At 37.9% G+C, this 19,989-nt stretch overlaps 1 protein-coding gene across 2 annotated transcripts in view; it reads left to right on the forward strand.

Annotated features, from left to right (window-relative positions):
- Positions 1–18,088, forward strand: part of DTL (denticleless E3 ubiquitin protein ligase homolog) — a 41,396-nt gene extending 23,308 nt beyond the window's left edge. The window contains exons 12-17 of one of the 2 annotated variants that reach the window (XR_003523430.1): positions 434–523; positions 3,628–3,763; positions 12,964–13,796; positions 15,933–16,043; positions 16,147–16,244; positions 17,776–18,070. Coding sequence is in view for 1 of the 2 variants with exons in the window: in XM_027614202.2 (XP_027470003.1) it covers positions 434–523; positions 3,628–3,763; positions 12,964–13,796; positions 15,933–16,031 (1,158 nt within the window). In the remaining variant the exon portion in view is untranslated. Of the gene's footprint in view, positions 1–433; positions 524–3,627; positions 3,764–12,963; positions 13,797–15,932; positions 16,044–16,146 lie in introns of both variants that reach the window. The other variant, XM_027614202.2, reaches the window with a different exon arrangement.
- The last annotated feature ends 1,901 nt before the right edge of the window (positions 18,089–19,989 follow it).

Consider the following 19,989-nt stretch of genomic DNA (forward strand, 5'->3'; position numbering starts at 1 on the left):
TAGAGAAGATCTGAAAATGTCTAGGCTATGTAAAAACAGGACTCCACTTGAAGTTCATACTACCTAGCAGCTGAACCCTATCCTTATAGAAAGTTTACCAGCTAAGAGGTGAGGAACAATGTCATTCTTGAATTTTAGTCAAAATATATATAGCTAGGTAGTCTTGAATTGAAATAAGACCTGTCCTGGTATTTAAGTTCATATTATTTACTTATTTTGGTTCTTTTCATTATGTTTTCTCAGATCAATGACAGAAATACTTTTATTGCCCATTGGGACTCTTTTCTGAGCTATAACTAGGCATACCTAGAGAGAACTCTGGTAACAACCCTGAAACTCTGTAAGACACAAATATGGAGAGGTTCAAAGGCTCTATCTGGAAGACCTAATACTGCTCTGCTGACTTGTTTTTTCTTTTTTGATGGTGTGATAGGTCTCCACACCCTGGCATCCTCCTACTGTGCTCCAGGGTCACTCTCAAGAGGTCACATCTGTGTGCTGGTGTCCGTCAGACTTCACAAAGGTTTGTAAATAAATCTCTGTCATTGGTTTAAAAAGTAGATCACAGATTTGTAGATTTTCCCAAGGTTAGTTTGAGAGTTACACACTTTTATGCTTAGAGATTGAAAGATCTAGAGGCCATCCAGGATCTATGTCAGCATAAACCATACATATTCTACTTTTCTCTACCAATAGGAATAAAAATGGATTTTTTTAAATTTAAACTCAGTTAATTAACATATATTATTGGTTTCAGAGGTAGAGATCAATGACTCATCAGTCTCATATAATACCCAGTGCTCATTACATCACCTGCCCTCCTTAATGTCCATCACCTAGTTACCCCATCTCCCATCCCTTCTCCTCCAGCAACCCTCAGTTTGTTTCCTGTGATTAAGAGTCCCTTATGGTTTGTCTCCCTCTCTGATTTCATCTTGTTTTATTTTTTCCTCTCTTCCCCTATGATCCTCTGTTTTGTTTCCTAAATTCCATGTATAAGTAAGATCATATGATAATTGTCTTTCTCTGATTGACTTATTTCACTTAGCATAATACCCTCTAGTTCCATCCACGTCATTGCAAATGGCAAGATAAGAATGGATTTCTTGATTCCCTAGAGTAATTTCTTTCCTAAACATAGAATTAAGTTGTTTTTTTTTTTAAAGATTTTATTTATTTATTTGAGAGAGAGCATGAGACGGGGGAGGGTCAGAGGGAGAAGCAGACTCCCTGCCAAGCAGGGAGCCCGATGCAGGACTCGATCCCGGGACTCCAGGATCATGACCTGAGCCGAAGGCAGTCACTGAACCAACTGAGCCACCCATGCGCCCTAGAATTAAGTTTTTAATGTAATTAAATTTCATCTGAAAATCTAAGGTAAAAAGAAAATCTAAGGTGGAAAACTAGTTTTTATTAACTTTCTACGTATTATCAATGTGGTATTTTAAATGTAACATCTTGACTGTCCTTCACAGTCCAATTTAGTTTTCACATGCCTAAACTGTGCTTACTGTGAAGTCGTAATGTGTTAGGTTATCTATGGCTACACTATGTAAGTGGCTCCAAAATGTTTTAGACATTTCTCACTTAAAAAAAATTTTTTTACAATAATACTTAAAGACAAACAAACAAAATACCTGAAATGTAAAAAGGCCAGAAACATAAACTTTGTGAATATGTAGGGATTTCATACAATAGTGGCCCAAGTTCCACTAATTCTCCCAGTCCCTACTGCCTCTAGTCTTTGGGTTATTTGGGGTTTACAAGAAATATCACTTCTGTGGTTATCTCCCCTTTCATTTATGACATTTTGAGGTTTTGTTCCCATCTGTTTTTTATCTTCCAGAAACTTCTTATGGTCTGGTCTACTCATGGCATCCCTGCTAGCTTTCCAGTACTGCTGTGGATTTCTTTTTATTTCTATATCTGTATAACCATTTCTGTGGTCAGCCTTATGATAGACTCTTTTTTTTTTAACTCATTGCTTTAATCACCAATAATTAAATCCTAATGACATTTTTCTTCTGAGATTCCATGTAACTTCCAGTGAAATATCTGCTTTTAACATGGAGTTTTGTATCTTTGGAGAACTAAGAGAGTTTTTTAATTACTCAGTTATTTGTGTTCTCTTTTTTCAACTATCATATATTGCCCTTAACTATAAGCACAGAAAAGACTCAGAGGTAATGACAGGGCTGTTTACCTATACTAATCTAATGACCACTACTTTAAAAGTTTTTGTTTGTTTGTTTTAATAACTTTGTTCCCAGCCTAGAGTTAAGAAGGTAAAATATGGTTTTATTTTTTAATTTTTTTTAAAGATTTTTTTATTTATTCATTCAAGACACAGATACAGAGAGAGAGAGAGAGAGAACATGAGCAGGGGGAGAACCAGAGGGAGGGGGAGAAGCAGGCTCCCTGCTTAGCAGGGAGCCTGATGCAGGGCTCGATCCCAGGACCCTGGGATCATGACCTGAGCCAAAGGCTTAACCATCTGAGCCACCCAGGCACCCCTAAAATATGCTTTTAAAATCTAGCCTTTGAAATTGGAAAAATTTAGATTTCAGTTCTAGCTCTACCACTTAATTGTGGTGACCTTGGGCAAATAACTTTATTCTTATTTTGTAGATGAGGTTATTTGAGTTCAAGGCTTTTTACATTGTAAGAATTAAACAACATAAAATATGTAAATTGTCAGACTCACAGTAGGTGCTCTGGAAATAATTCTTGTTAATAGACCATAGAGTAACTGGGGATTCCAGGCATTTCTTGTAGAGCAGTTAAATATGTGTGTCTTCTTTTGGCCTCCCAGTAAGGAAAGGAAAAAGCTGCCAGTCTCTGGGGGCCAAGATTTAAGAAGAACGTGTGTTCTTTTTTTTCTCTCTCTTCATGACTGAAATAGAGAAATTATATAAACAAATGTTGGGGAACAGCTCTGGTACCAGTGGCCATTTGCCACAAGCTCTTCAAGCTGGACTTTCTCTGCCATAAAAGGCTTGGGACCAAGATCGGGAATGGTCAGATATTTTTAAAGGGGCAAAGGTTATTTTTAACTTCTTTCAGCCTAGTGAACTTGTTGTTTTCCCAGATTACTCCTTTACCTATCTGAAAAAGAATCTCAAAGGAATGGTTTCATTCTACTTGTCACAGCCTACTAGAGTCACCGACTAAGCCTGATCTTGGAAATGATCCCATTATTTCAGCAGTAAGCCAGAACATGTAGAATTCAGAAGAAAGTGGTAGAAATTGAATGTTGGTGGCATACACTGGTTTATCATTTAAGAGAGGAAATAAAAAAGGTGTCATAATTATTTATTTCATAGTTATATAGAAGGTGATGAAGATGATGACTTGCCCAGGTTTTTGAACCTGAATTTATAGTAGGGCTTTAGGTCAGGTAAGACATGACTGGTAACGAAAGACATACCATCAGAATTATAAAGAAGCAAGAGTTCTTTGGAAATTTGGAGTGATTCCTGAAAGCAGGGGATGAAGTATATGATCATTTTCTACATCCTGGTATATTAGATGGATTAATTCTCTAGTCATAAGTCCTTAAGATCTACTTTTTACTTTGTTGTAAATCTTTGACTGAAACTTCTTAACTCCCTTCCTGATTCTCATTAGATTGCTACCTGCTCTGATGACAATACACTGAAAATCTGGCGGTTGAATAGAGGCTTAGAGGAGAAATCAGGAGGAGATAAACTCTCCATAGTGGGTTGGGCTTCTCAGAAGAAAAAAGAAGCGAGAGCTGACCTAGGTAAGGATCCCGTGCATTTTTCTACATTGTTTATGGTTTGATTGGTTTCATTCTACAATACAGAGTGATAAGCTAAATTTGATCTTGTTTGGTATATTTTTAAAGGAAAGCACCATCTTTTTGACATTCATTCTTTTCAATAAATATTTTCTGAGCACTACTAGGTTTATCATCTACACGAGGCACTGGAATACAGTGGTGGATTTACTTTCAAAGTATCAAACACCTGCGATGTGCTAGGCATTGTTCTGAGTTGCTGGACTTTTAGCAGTGAACAAAAGAATCAAAAATCCCAAGGATGTAAATGAAGCTTACAGATTAGTATGAGAGGCAAAGAAACAAGTTAAAGTAAAATATGTACTATGTCAGCTAATAATAAATACTTCAGAAAAAAAGGAATACTGGAAAATTAGGTGCCCAGGGAGGCCTCAATGTTTAGATGACATTTGAGTAAGAGAAGTGAAATAGTGAGCCATGTGCACATTTTGAAGAACATTCCAGGCAGATAAAACAGCAAGCACAGAAGCCCTGAAGCAGGAGTAGGCCTGACATTTTTTGTTCCTCGAGGAGGCTAATGTGGCTATAGCCCCTGTGACTGGAGCAAGCTAAGGAGAGGGAGGGGAATAGTAATGGAAAATGAGGTTCTTATATGATTTGGGCTTTTATTCTGACAGATAAAAGCTATTGCAGGGTTTTAAATACAGGAGTATCATGAGCTGACTTTTCCTAGCTTGATCATTTTTACTCCCGTGTTGAAAACAAATTATAAAGGTACCAGTGTAAAAGCTGGAAACTAATTGTGAAGTCCTTTGAAATAATGCAGGAAGCAATGATGGTGACTTGGACAGAGGGGTAGCAAAAGATATGGTAAGAAGTCTTCAAGTTCTGGATATATTGTAAATATAGTGTGGAATCAGATATGGGATGTAAGGGAGAGTTATCAAGGATCACTTCAGAGTTTAGGACTTGAGAAGCTAGGAGAATGGAATTGCTATTAACCTAGATAGGAATCATTGCAGACGAAACAGGTTTGGGAGGGAATAGCCAAAGTTCCATTTGGATATGTTGTTTGATACAATTATTAGACATTCAAATGAAGAGGTCAGAGAGGGGGTTAGATGTTTAATTCTGCAGTTCGAGGCTAGAGCTGTAAATTTGGGATTCATCATATAGGTGAAGGAAGCTATCGTTAAGAAAAGAGGATAGGTCTAGGCTCTGACCCTTGGAACACCCCAGTGTTTAGAGATTGGAGGGGTGAAGGAACAGACACAACCAGAGATAGAGAAAAATCAGGAGAGTATTGTATCCTGGAAGCCAAGTAAATAAATGGAGAGGGGGATGAATTTGGTCAATGTTTTTAGCATTCCATGTAAAAATTGGCCTTTGGATTTGGCAATATGGGGATTATTTGGTGACTTTAATGAGAGCAGTTGGCAGAGTGTCAGTGTCTGATGGGTGTTAAGGAGGATCAGAGAAGAGAACTCGGAGCCTATAAGTATAGAGGGTTCCTTCAAGGAGTTTTTGCTAGAAAGAAAAGGAGAGAAATGAAGTGGTAGCTGAAGGAAGAAGCAGTGTCAAAATTTGTTTTTGTTTTGTTTTAATAGGAATATAGCATTTTGTATGTGACTGGAAGGATCCTATGGAGAGGGGGAAACTTGATGCAGGGAAATTTGCTAGAGGAATGTTCTCAAGTGTGAGGGGGTGATATCAAATTTACAAGTAAAAGGGTAGGCCTTTGCCAGGGGTGTGGAAAGTCCATCCGTAGTAATTAGAGAAAACATAGAATATATAAGCACAGTGAAGGTAGGTGGATAGATGGGATGGTCAGAACCTGTGGAAGTTGATAACTTCTCTTTTCTTAGCTGAGATAGGAATCGAGATCATCAAGTGAAAATAAGGATAAGGGAGGAGGTGGGTGAGATCCGAGGAGAGATAAGAAAGTGTGACATGAATCATGCAGAGAAAAGAAGAGTAAATGGACTGAGGAAATATGGTTGTTGGGCTGTGGGTCAACTTGAGGCTAGTAGCCATGAATTAAAAGTGAGCAGTCAGCATGGTTGTGTGTCTGCTGCCTAGGTACAGTTACACTGTAGGTGGGGAGTTGCATTTAACCAGGGATGTGGTTTAAATCCACAAGTGTGAAGTGAGGGGGGGGGCAAGGAAGTTGAGGGTAGATATGAGAGGATGACTATAATGACTGACTACGGGATTGAAACTGGGTGAAGAGAGAAGTGAGGATATAGTGGCACTCGGGGGATAGTATCGAAGTGGGAAGATGATGAATTGAGATCCCCTGAGGATGAAGGGTTTTTGGAATTGGAATTTGGAATTGCTCACAAAAGTGAGCTGGAAAACAGGTGGTGAGTGAAATTGGGAAAATGGAGGATTTGCAGGTTGGTAGTAATAAAGTCAAGGAATAAGGGGCTTGAGTGAGTGAAAGGACAAGGCTATTAGAAGGAGGCCAAGAGACAGAGCAAGCAAGGTATTGGAAAGATCATGAATGTGGATTTTGTAATAACCGTGAATTGAGAGACAGTGTTGAAGAGTGGGACAATGCACCAAGAGCAAAAGTCTTCCAAGCACTGAGCCAGCCAGAGGGGATTCTGATGTTATCAACAGAAAAATAGTACTAAGCTTGAAATTCAAACTTAAAGATTCATTTTACATTAACCATCAAGGCCTAAGGTAATGGGGAGTTGAAGGTGAGACCAATTATATGCTCATTTTTCTAGTGACTTATTTATTAATCTCTTACAAGTTGTTATAAGCAGAACTGGACTCCAGAGGGGTCTTTTGTTCTAAGTCTACTTCAGTAAAACCTTTGATGCCTTTATTTTTGGTTTTTGGTTTTTCCTCTCTTTAAAAAAAATTTTTTTATTAGTATCATAGTTTAACAAGTCAAATAGTTCTACAGCAGTGAATAAGATAAAAAGCAGTCCCCAGACACCCTGCCCCACAGTTCCCCTTTTTCAGGGGTAGCCACTGTCAAATCTTTTAGCTGATTCTTTGATGTGTATGTCTATATCTCTAAATAATATTTGTGCATTTCTATTTCTTTAGGGTTTTGTTTTATTTTGTTGCAGTTTTCAACATTATCTGTTGACTTCTTATTATGTGAGATGAGGATTTAGCTCTCTGTGCCTCCACCACTACCAAACCTCTGCATGCTCCGCATTCCCCTATCTTCCCAATATAGGATCATAATTTTGGTTTGATCAAGAGTATTATTATTTTTTTCTATTCAGAAAGGAGTTACATACTTTTTATTTCCTCTACTTTTTTTCCCCTTGAGGCTTTTTTTTAGAGCCTTGTCAAGGTATATTCACATATCACAAGTCCACCCATTTAAAGTATACAGTGCAGGGTCTTTAGGATGGTCAGAGTTAGGCAGTCATCAACACAATCTAATTCTAGAATTTTTTCAGCATCCAAAATTAGGGTTCCAATTTCTCTGTATCCTTATTAGCACTTCTTATTGTTTGTCTTCTTAATATAGCCCTTCTAGTGAATGCAAAGGGGTATCCCATTGTGGTTTAAATTTGAATTTCCCTAATGGCTAATGATGTAAAGTATTTTTTCATGTGCTTATTTGCCATTTGTATATTTTCTTTGGAGTAATGTTGAGTTATAAGTGTTCTTTATATACTCTGGATATAAGCCCCTTGTCATACAATGATTTGAAAATATCTTCTCTTATTCTATAGGTTGTCTTTTTACTTGCTTAATGGTGTTGTTTGATATAAAATTTTCTAATTTAGTTGAAATCCAATTTATCTGTTTTTTCCTTTGTCATTTGTGCTTTTGATGTTGTATCTAATGAAACCATTGCTTACCTCAAGGTCACAAAGATTTACTCCTATGTTTTATTCTAGGAGTTTTAGTTTTAAGGCTCTCTGGTCCATTGTGTGTTTATTTTTGTGTATGATGTGAGGTAAGGATCCAAATTCAGTCTTTTATACATGGATATCCAGCTTTCTCGGTATCATTTTTATTTTTTATTTTTTTAAATATTTTATTTATTTGACAGAGAGAGAGAGAGTGAGAGCAGGAACACAAGCAGGGGGAGTGGGAGAGGGAGAAGCAGGCTTCCCGCTGAGCAGGGAGCCAGATGTGGGACTCGATCCCAGGACTCAGGGATCATGACCTGAGCCGAAGGCAGATGCTTAACTGACTGAGCCACCCAGGTGCCCCTCTCGGTATCATTTTTAAAAGAGACTATTCTTTACTCCATTAAATTGTTTTCACACCCTTGCCAAAACTTAATTGACCATAAATGTAAGGGTTTATTTTTAGATTCTCATTTCTGTTCCATTGATGTATATGTCTATCCTTATGCTGATAGCACATTGCCTTGATTATTGTAGCTTTGTAGCAGGTTTGGAAATCGGAAAGTCTGAGTCCCCCAATTTTCTTCTTTTTCAAAGTTATTATGACTATGCTTGTCCTCTTATATTTCTATACGAATTTTAGAACCAACTTGTCAATTTCTGCAAAATAGTCCTCCAGGATTTTGATATGGACTGCATCAAATCTATAGCTCAGTTTGGGGAATATTGCCATCTTAATGATATGTTAAGTCTTGTGATCCATGAACATGGATGTCTATTTGCTGCCTTGTCTTTATATTTACTTATCTCTCCCTAATTTTGGAAAATGAAAAAGCGAAGAATCATATGAGGAAAAAGCCATCAGTGTTTCCACCACTCACAATTTTAATTAACATTTTAACTTATTTTTTGAGATTTTCCTCCTTTTCCACAAAGAGATTCTTATCAACAGAATCATGTTTACACTGTAAATACATTTGGATTTCTTGGGGATGTTTTCACTGAACATGATGTCCTAAGCACTTTCTGTTATCTTTTTAGCAAAATATTTAAAATAGTCCACTGAGTAAATGTTCCATAGTTTATCTAGCTATTCTATCATAGTTGGACATTTTGTTTCCAATATTTTGTGAAAATTTTTTTCTGAATTAAGGGTTCCTTCATCCCATTAAAATAGATTCCCAGAGGTGGCATTTCTGTGTTAATTGCAGTAACCATTTTAAGAGTATTAATGAAAAGTGAGTTGTTTAAGTATTTTTAGTGTGTCATTAATTATTCTTAGTTTTGGAAACCAAGTCACAAAAAAAGTTACATATGTTGACTAAGTTTGGACCAGAATAATAACAACAACAACGTTTAGCCATTATTGAGTATTAGCACAATCATTCTAGGGACCCACATGGATTATCTTATTTAGTTCCCCAAACAACCAAAACTGAAGCTCAAGGAAAGACTTGCCTCAGATCACACAGCCTTGAAGTTGTAGTAGAACCAGAGTTTAAACACTTGCAGCCTGGGTTCAGAGCACATGCTTGCAAGCACTCTGCAGTACTGCCTCCTTTAGAACTCAACACAGGAAAGCAAAATTGGAGTTAAGACCTGACCAAGAGGGGCACCTGGGTGGCTCAGTTGGTTGTCTGCCTTCGGCTCAGGTCATGATCCCAGGGTACTGGGCTCCAGCCTGCTTCTCCCTCTCCCTCTCCCACTTCCCCTGTTTGTGCTTTCTCTCTCTCTAATAAGTAAATAAAATATTTAAAAAAAAGAGAAAAAACCTGACCAAGAGTTATGCCTAGATTTCTCCATTTCTGGATGCTGCTAGAGTTCCTCTGAAGAGCACTACAGAGCAGCAACCCCACATGAATGCCAAGGGCTGGCACATTGGCTATTCAACCCTATAGCCCAGCTTTCAGCAACAGATCGGCTGCTGCTAATGACACTTCCGTTTTGAAAATTACGGTCCTCTGCTTTCCCAACTTCTAATTGTCACCCCAAGCTTCACTGCTATCCTGGGCTTCATATATTCTCTTCTGGCCCTTTTAACACAGCAGCCAGAAGGCTTTAAACTCAAGGCACGGCCACTTTTCCCTCTGCCCTACTTTTCCCAGCCAGCACCTGCTCTGTCACTTCCTGGTGTTTCACTGTTTCGGCCAACAATCTTCAGCACTGTCGAGGTGAATGGTTCTTAACCCCAGCTGTGCATCATAACCAGTGGTGGAGCTTTTTAAAAGTTTGTGTATCCCCAGATAGGTCTGGGGTGGGGACCAAGTACCTGTATGTTTATAAAGTTCCAAGTAATTCTGTTATGTAGCCAGGATTGAGAACATCTGGTTTAGGCATTATTGAATGACAAAGATGATTGTCTTTATATTAAAGGAAAGAAACCTTACCTGTTTTATCTCATGTGCTTGCTATAGTCTCACCAGTCAGCAGAATACTTAGAGTCTGTTTTTTGATGCCTGGAACCTCCCCGTCCTCTCTCAGCAGTAATGACATTTAACAAAAATTGCTTAATAATTCCTTGCTGAGTTGCTATAGGGGCACTAGACTTAAAAATGAGTAAATCATCATCACCTTCCCCTAGGTGCTCACAGTCTAGTCCAGGAGGCAGATACAAAAGCTGTGGTACATTATTAACATTGCTCCTAGCTATATAAACAAAAGAACCTACTTACTCTGGGAGAGGAGGAAAGAAGTTTGTGAATTCTTCACAATGAAAAGAAGTTTGTGAATTGTGTAACAATGAAGTTAACGATGTCATCAGAGCCTGAAACATGAGAATTTTTGCCTGGCCAAGAAGGGACAGACTTGGCAAGAAAGCCACATGAACAAAGACAGAGATGTGACATTGTGCAGCTTGTTCAGGAAGCAATGAGTAGTCTCCTGTAACAGGATCCTAAAGTAGCAGAGTACATGATATGACTGAAAAGGTGGGGTGAGGCCAGATGGCAAACCCTATACAGAAAGGAGCTGCAAAGTGACCAGTTATTAGTAAGCTCTCTATAATTCCTCAAAGGAACTGACTTTCAGGAAGCTTTTAGGATAGTAAAGCAGTCTATGCTACCGTGTCATCAGATCTCGTGCAGTGCTTAGGGTCAGTGGAAATTCAGTAGATGATGTGCTAAATGGGCATGTCATATTAAATCGATAGATCAGTATAATGGCATACTGTATAGCTGTTAAAAAGAATGCAGTACATCTAACGTACTTGTAGAGATATAGAGAAAAAGATAACACTTTTAAGAGAAAAGAGCAAACTGCAGAATGTATGTGGGGGAGTATGTGGTGTATGTGTGTTTTTAAAGTATGATATGCCTTGTGTGTACTAACAGGCATATAGAAAATTGTGAGTTGCACAAGAACATGAGTAAAATGAGAAGATTAAAAAGAGGACTTTTTACTTTTCACCTTATTCCCCTCTTTAACTGTTTGGTTCTTCTTTTTATCATGAACTTTATTATCTTAATAATCTAATTACTATTTTTAAAAAAAGATTTAAATTTGGCCTAGAGTTTTGTTAGCCTTCCAAGTTAAAATCTACTCTTTGAACCCCCATGGTCCCCTCCTTCTTTCATTTTAACATCCTAAAGGAAGAGAAATGCCCTAGCTTTCTACCACATCAGATCCCCCGCTGACCTTTAGTAAACACTCCAGAAACTTAGATATCTGTGTGGCCCAAGCCCAGCTGCCCCTGGCCCAGTTTTTCCTTCTCCCCTAATCCTGTCTTCGAATCTGCATGTTGTAAGACCCATACTATTTTAGGACTTTCTGCCTTAACCATACCCTTCAGCCCACTTTAATGGAACTAAAGACTACAGGGGTTATGTAGTGACTGTTGACCTGCACTGAGCAGTGAAACAAATGAAAAGTTTCTGTCCTCCTGAAATAATAACAAATCAAGCTCTGGAACATGAGTATGAGAACTATGACCAGATGCTTCAGGGACAGGTCCCTGTCACTAATTTCCCTTGTATAGCGTGTTATGACAAAAATGGGGGTTTCCAGTAATGATGCATTGAAGGAGCAGTATCACTTTGGCCATTTCTAAACATATGGTTGATGGGAAAAGTTTAGGCAAAAGTCAGTTTGTAGAATTTCTTTGTTGCAAGGCAAAACTGCTTGATTAGTAAAAAGCACAGGGTAGAACATAAAGGGTAACTAAATGCCTGAAATTAATGCTTGTAAATCTGTATTCTAGTTAAAAGAGAGAGATTGTATTTTTATGTCAGCTCATTTTAAATTCAAATGCATATAAATGCAATTCAGTAATTAAACTGAATTAAATATCAGAGTGATAATTCAAAGAGTTTGTGACTTAGAAAATAAACTGATGGCCTTTACTTGTTATTGGAGATAGGAACACTGTTTCAGAAATCTACAAAGCTCAGAAGGAAAGTAAGAAAATACAGAGCTGTCTGTGGTGGGGCCCAAGGGGGAAGAAGCATAAAGTTTATAAGAATTTGCCTAAAGTACTTGCCATTGCTTGTAAACAAGAGACAGGACACATAGAGAAGAGTTCTATCCACTGTTTGATTTGTTTTACTAAGAGCAAGCAAGCATTTCGTTTCTAAAATGTTCTTTGGCATTCTTTGGCTTGTAGCCATTTGTAAATTAAGGTGGAAAACCAAGTGAGGCCTAATAACCTTAACAAGTAATTGATGGGGTTATTTCTTGTGGAGATTAAAAGCTCTCCATTTAACAGATAGGGAAACTGAAGTAGAGGAGGTAAAGGGTTGTGTTCAAGTCAATAGTAAATGAATGTGCCAAATTTTAGACCAGGATACTTCTGTTTGGGAGCCATTGTGCAGTGCCTCTCTGCCCTAGCATTGCTGAAAAGTATATATGGCAATCCTAATGGCAACTTTACTTATGAAAACAAAATATTAACAACCTGATGTCTAACTGTTACCTTAGAATACTTGGTAGCTATTAAAAATGATAATATAAATCTATATTAATGTGAGAAATAGTCATGATATGCTAAGAAGCAGGTTACTAAATAGTATATACATTATGGTCTTGTTTTTGTATAGAAAAATTTGAAGTGTATAATGTATATATTACAGGCACAAGTATAGAAAAAATGCTAAAAGTTGTTTACCTGAATACTTTGAATTTTTTTTTAAATTTTTCTGTATTTTCTAGATTTAAAAGTATATGTTTTACAACAGTGGTTGGGAGGCTGGCAGTTAGGAAAGGGGAAGGAAAATGTTCCAAGGGTGTGTTAACAATCCAATGATCTGTGTAACCTACTCACTGGGAAACCCATTTCTATATGAGTAAGTTAGCTATAATTTTCCTTGATGAGAATTCAGGAATTTTCTATGACCTTCTCTTCTGATTTTTGTGACCCTCTTTTTTTTTTTTTTTTCCCAGTGACAGTAACAAGTAGCCAGAGTACTCCTGCCAAAGCGCCCAGAGTAAAGAGCAGTCCATCCATTTCCTCCCCATCATCAGCAGCTTGTGCTCCAAGCTGTGCAGGAGACCTCCCTCTTCCTTCAAATACTCCCACATTCTCTATTAAAACCCCTCCTGCCAAAGCCCGGTCTCCCATCAGCAGAAGAGGCTCTGTCTCCTCTGGCTCTCCCAAGCCACCCTCATCTTTCAAGATGTCCATTAGAAACTGGATGACCCGAACACCATCCTCATCACCACCTATCACTCCACCTGCTTCTGAGACCAAGATCACATCTCCAAGAAAAGCCCTCATTCCTGTGAGTTTGAAATCATCCCAAGCAGTGGCTTGCTCAGAGTCTAGAAATCGAGTAAAGAGGAGGCTAGACTCAAGTTGTCTGGAGAGTGTGAAACAGAAGTGTGTGAAGAGTTGCAACTGTGTGACTGAGCTTGATGACCCAGTTGAAAAGCTTCATTTGGATCTGTGCTGCCTTGCTGGTAACCAGGAGGACCTTGGTAAGGACTCTCTAGGCCCTACCAAACCAAGCAAGATAGAAGGAGCTAGTATGAGTATCTCAGAGCCTCCTTCTCCTGCCAGTCCTTATGCTTCAGAAAGCTGTGGGACACTACCTCTTCCTTTGGGATCTTGTGGAGAAGGATCTGAGGTTGTAGGCAAAGAGAATAGCTCCCCAGAGAATAAAAACTGGTTATTGGCCATGGCAGCCAAACGGAAGGCTGAGAATTCATCTCCGCGAAGTCCATCCTCCCAGACCCCCAATTCCAGGAGACAGAGCGGAAAGACTTCTCCAGGCCCGGTAAGTTGGCAGTGGTGGGAAGATGCATTTCCTAACTCAAATGGGGCCAGTGAGAGGATACGTTCCCTAATTTGAAGAGGTCAGACACAAATCCCTTCTCAGGAGTCAGGATGCTTTCTTTTTTTTTAGTAAATCTATTTATACCTAGAGTTGCCAAATTTAGCACATAAAAATTCAGGACAAATATTGCATGGGACATATTTATACTAAAAATTCCTTATACCAAAAAGTTATTTGTTTGAAATTCAAATGTAACTGGATATTGCTGTATTTTATTATCTAGCAGCCCTATTTATTCCCATTAAATGCCTTCTGTCAAGGTCCAGGGGTGCCTGAGTGGCTCAGTCCATTAAGCTTCTGACTCTTGATTGCGGCTCACGTCTTGATCCCAGGGTTGTGAAATCCAACCCTCCTGGCTCCCAGCTGAGCAGGGAGTCTACTTCTCTCCCTCTGCCCCTACCCTCCCTCCCCCACTCGCCTGGAGGGTGGGCGCTCTCACTCTCTCCCTCTCTTTCAAATAAATTACTTAATTAAAAAAAAAAACAAACCTCCTATCAAGTTCCATAGCCCTCAGCCCTCTTGCTTGATTCCTCAAAGCCTTCATCATCCTCTAGTATATCAATTCAAAGGTATCTTCCCTCTACTTTGTTTGATATTATTCCCTCCCCACCCCACCCCCACCTTTTCTTTTTATTTTCTCCACCGCCACCCCCAGGCCCCCTTTTTATTTTCTCCACCACCCCCCCAGCCACCACTTTTTATAGATTCCCTCCCCTTCTTATGGATAAAGCTGACATTCGTGGGCAAGTTGCCAACGTCCATAAATAGATTTCCAGTTTGTAATTACAGTTTGATTATTTAAAATACAGTGAAACTTAGATACTTACAAAGCAATTTAAATGAAGAATCCTTCCAGATTTTTATGATTTTCTCCAATCTTTTTTACAGTCATCTTGCTCACACCAGTATTTTTGGCAATTCACCTATTACCTATACTTTTAAAACATTCAGCTTAGTTTCACTTACCTTTTTAGGACTCATTTCATTGACTAGCATAAATTTAAGTTAAATAATTTCAAAAACAAGTACTGCTGGCAGAAAATAGGTTTGTGAAATTGGGAAAGGAAGTGACTCATTACTAATGGTGGAGGAAGTAGCTATAAGCGTTGGGTGAGTATGGGCACCAGTCAGAACTAAAAAGCTTCAGGTAATCAGTTTGCAAGTTAAGGTGGGATGGGTTAAGGAAGGTTCTGCTGTGCTTCATAGTAGCTCTTGCTCTGTGTTAAGGAGAAGGTGGTAGAATGATTAAAATCCACTCCAAGAATCTAAAAGGCAGAAACTGGATAACCTCAGGCCAGTTCTAGTTTAATAAGTGTTCATATCCCCCTCCTACTATCATGAAGCCTATCCCATAATCAGAGGGAAAATAAACTAGAAATATTTTAAAGATTATTTCAAACACAAGCTCCAACCAAGACCTTGCTACAGAACATGGAAAAAAAATCAGCTATAATATAGGAATTATATTTTCACTGTATCTGTTTTTTGCCCCTAACCAAAAATTTTTTTTTCACCAGAGGAACTGGTCTCAGCTGTGTGTTAGCAGAAAAATAATTTCAATGAAAAATTGTTTTCACTAATGTGTGAATTTTAAAGGCTTTTAAAAAGAGTGTCCTGGTCCCATATATTTCTGGTTTTATAATTTCAGTCTTTGAAGCTAAAGTTTCTTTAAAAGAATTTTCTGCTTTATGTGCATGATGATAATGTAGATTCTTTCAGAAGAGGGTACCGGCTGCCATTTGAATCGCTATCCCATTTGTAAATTTGGGAGGGTGATTTACTCATTTGTTTCAAGAAGAAGGGTTATTTTAACCTTTCGTTCCTACTAGGAGGTTTAACTGGTAAATATTTTCTGTTCACGTGAAAAATCTATCCCTTCCATCCTTGCATACTGTCTGTTCAATTTTTATTAAATTCAGTACAAATCAGCCAAAAGACACATTGCCATCAAAATGTTTGGGACTGAAAGCTGACTGACTAAATGTCTAGGCATCGCAATTTAAAATACCTTTTAGTGCTAACTTGCTGAAGTTAACAGCTGAACTTTATCTTGAAATCTAAACTTTCTTTTTCTAGGTCACTATTACTCCCAGCTCCATGAGGAAAATCTGTACATACTTCCATAGAAAATCCCAAGATGACTACTGCAGTCCTGAACAATCAACAGAATTATAGATTCTAATCTGAGTGAGTTAACTGAACTTTGGCCCATTAAAACAAGACAAAAAATACAACAGAGTGATTCTATAACTCTAATCTTTAAGAAAGCTACCGTTTTTTTCATTTTCAGAGAAAATCCTTTCAACTCTGAAGTTTACCTGCTCTGGTTCTACTACCATAGCTTATATGCAGCTTCCTTGGGATGAATGCTGTGTTTAATTCCATAAAGTAAGTTTATCACTCTGTAACTTTCTGAATGAGTAGTCTTTACTTTTTAAATTATGCCTCTTCTCTACAATAATGACATCCCACCTCATAGAGGCAAAAAGCAAGACTTGTCTCTTGTTACTCTGAGACTGGTGCACAGTGGAAAATATCTGCTGGTCTTGGCAGGAGGCCTGTCTGTGAAGGCTGGTTGCTGAAGAAGTCTTCTGCTGGAGACCTCTGGATCTGTGCTGCCTCAAACAAATATAATTTCATTTAAAATTTATATAATCTTTTCACTACACTTTTGGGAGTTTTTTTGTTTTTTTTAGTATGTGTAAAAATGTGATGTTCAGATAAGTACATTTATCTTGATTCAGTGTTCAGTGTTAAAATACAGTCTCTTAAGTTAAAATCATCTTTTTTTTAAGAGCAGTGATAAATGTCAGCTCTTTGGAGAAACTAGGAGAACAACACTAGAAACCTTTACTTGTCTTTTTTCCCCCAAATATATCTCCCATATGAGACTTAAGGTCCTTCTATTTTTACTAAGCGATTTACTATGGTACCAATCCAACATCATGGTCTCTAAGAGGTTATAATTTTTGCCATTTACTAGACAAAGATATTTATAAAATCAATAGTCATACATTAAAGTTGGGGTTTGAATTCAACTTGAATTCAGTTCTCTAGGGGCTGTAATTTTTTAAAAATACAAGTCATCAATTTAAGAAAAAGTAATGATTTCTTACTGGTACTTTTATTAAAAGAACATAGCTCTGAACTAAAAATCCAGAACCTAAAAAACAATTTTTGGCTTTAACTTGAATTTTTGGATTCTCTTCATATACATAAAAAACATATACATAAAAAACCTCTAGTATAGCCCTGAGCTGAAAAGTCATGGAAATATCTCTAAATATTTAATATAGAAGGTGTTTAGATTGATTCTAAGTTAATAATATGCAAAATATTTTGAACATCTTCCCTTTAATCAGCAATTACATATCAATCATCTTGAACTGTTGTTTTCTGTTTTTCGCCTTTATAACCTCGGAGACACAAGCTCTTTGTACCTTCTATGTACTGTGTCCTTGGAAGGGGATCCCCTAACAATCATGACACTTGGTTCATTTTATCCATATCCTTAAGAAATATGTAGATTTTATTCATATTTTTGTCAAAATTTAAAAATCTGTTCTTAATGACAAATTTTAATTCCTTTGATTCCTGTAAGTTAAGCTTGTACCAACCAGAACTACGTATGTGAATTAAACATGGCTTCTCCGTGGTTTTATGCAAGGAGAAAAATAAAGAGAAGCCTCAGAATTGCTGTTTTTGAAACAAAGCACTCCATAGAATTAACTGAATATTTAGAAACTCTACTTATAATTAGTGTTTGATTTTTTAATGTTAGGTTATGGAAAGGTGTTATTTATGACCATATCTGCTAATAATGCTACCTATCTCTTGCTTTGAAAGCCAGTGGGGGTGGGGGGTAGGATAACTAAAGTAGATGATTATATTCTTTGTATCCTTGAACATCTCCTAACAGCTCTACCGAGTAAAATTGGGGTAAATGTGGCTGACAGAAACTGTGCTGAGAGTCTCCTGGCTGTAACACGTCCCACTTGGAAAACTAGTACTTCAAATGGGTACCAAAGGTCAAATGTAATGAGATAATAATTATTCCTGCCTCTGTCAGCGTCAGACTTTGAGCTGGTCCTGAATAATAAAGCCTTTTACCTTATCTGATATCCTTTTCTGAGCTTTTTGCATTAACCTAGAAGCAGTCTACACAAAAGAGCTCTAGTAGTAATCAAGAATCCCTTCTACTTGTTCATTGAATAAAATTTGTTTATTCCCAAGGATATGATCTAGTTCAAGCTGAAAGAGGTTTTAATAAAATACGTCTTGCTTGGTCAGACCTTGAGTGTGTAAGATGGCTTGGATTACTTGAAGTAGGGTGGAGTGTTGTACTTCTTTTTCTAAACAAGTATTTCCAGCCCAAGCTTTTCCATTTGAATACACTCCCAGCATTATTGCTACAGTGCTGTATTAGAGTTTCCTTTGGCTGTTTCAACACAGGCCCTTAATTTACTTTTGTGAGGGTTGACTAATTAGTCCTTTAAAATGTTTCCTTTAATCTGGGCTGCACATTTAACTGATGATAAATCAAGACCATCTGTAGCGTGTGTGTGTGTGTGTGTGTGTGTGTGTGTGTGTGTTGCCTTAGCGTGTGTGTGTGTTGCCTTAACCCCCAGCCTATGGTCATGATCTTGTATAGGTCACATATCAGGGCAAATATGCCTTTTGAGAGCCTATCATAGCAGATAAACTGCTGCTCTCTGGTCTGTTTTTCTGCTTTTCCTAGTCCCAAGAGGGTCTGGACTTTCTTTCACACTGCTCTTAAAGCAAAGGCCAAGTAGTCTCATAGAATCAGTTCCACAACTAGGTAGCATGCACAACATTTTACAGATGTGCATCAGAAGAGAGCCTAAGTGAGAATGTCATGCTGGGGAAACTGAGTTGTCCTCCTTATGGCAATTAAAGGGATGAATGTAGGCCCAGTGAGCTCTTGCTCATCAAGTCTCACTACTTCTCAACAGGTCTTCATAGGAGATTCTTTGGCTGCCCCAGGTTTGGATCAAGCCACATCATGAAATAACCAGTCATTAAATTCTTGGGAATTATGGAAAACCCTGCTTTATGCATTAGCTCTTTAGATACTGGTTGAAAGTTATAGGGAGGCCAAACACTACATTGGACATGAGGTGAGTCTAATGCTTCATTAGATTTGATGCTAGGAATACAAGCCCAGCTTGTTATAAGGGATCCATTTTGTTGTCTAAAGTGGTAGAAAAACCTGTTTTATTTCTGAGCTATGTTTGAGTGCCTGCTAAAAAACACGAGGGTCGTTAGGGAATGATGTAGGGTAAAGTCAGCCTTTTCAAAAAATCACCTGAGCATATTAAGCAGCTTGTTCAGATCTGTAGGCTTACAGCAAGTACATAGTATACAAATAAGTATTATATTATTAAAGAATAGGCTTGTTCGATCCCCAGCACTTATCCCTCCCATTTCCCGGCTAAGCCAAGAAAGAGGATTTCAAGGATATATAACCAGGTTCTTTATTTTAAATTTCAAAGGTTTAGTATTCCATTTATACTTCATTTCTCTTTAATTTCCTTAACTTGCCACATGCCCCTTCCTGTTTTGACATTCTAAATAATTTGTATTCAAGCCATTTTGTGGACTGTGAATAGCACATTTCAAAATGTCTTTGATTGGAAGGTTTTCAATTCAGTCAGCATTTTATTCATCACCTGGGTGCCAAGCCCTGTGTGAGGCACCTGGACTGGAGAGTTCTCTTTATTTTTTTGTTGTCAGAGGAGTCACTTTATCTATGGCATGTCAATGGGTAAAGTCGGCATTTGAGAGAAACAGGCAAAGATCAGATTTTCAAGTCCTTTGAGTAAAGTTGTTTGTGAGCAGCTATTAAGGTAGCAAGTGCTGTCTAGATGCAATGCAGACTCTTCCCTCCAGGAACTTCTTTCAGCAGCTGCTTAGAGCACCTGAACTTTTCAAAGTAAAATGCTTTTCTCATGCATGTGTTTATGATGTTCTTTACAATATTATGAATAATAGTTAAAAGCATGATCTCTGTAGCCAAACTGCCTAGCTTTGAATCCAAGCCCTAGCTGTGTGACCTTGGGCAAGTTCCTTAACCTCTCTGTGAATCAGTTTTCTCGTTTATAAAATGGGATTG

This window comes from Zalophus californianus, chromosome 10, assembly GCF_009762305.2.
Source record: "Zalophus californianus isolate mZalCal1 chromosome 10, mZalCal1.pri.v2, whole genome shotgun sequence".
Taxonomy (NCBI): Eukaryota; Metazoa; Chordata; class Mammalia; order Carnivora; family Otariidae; genus Zalophus; species Zalophus californianus.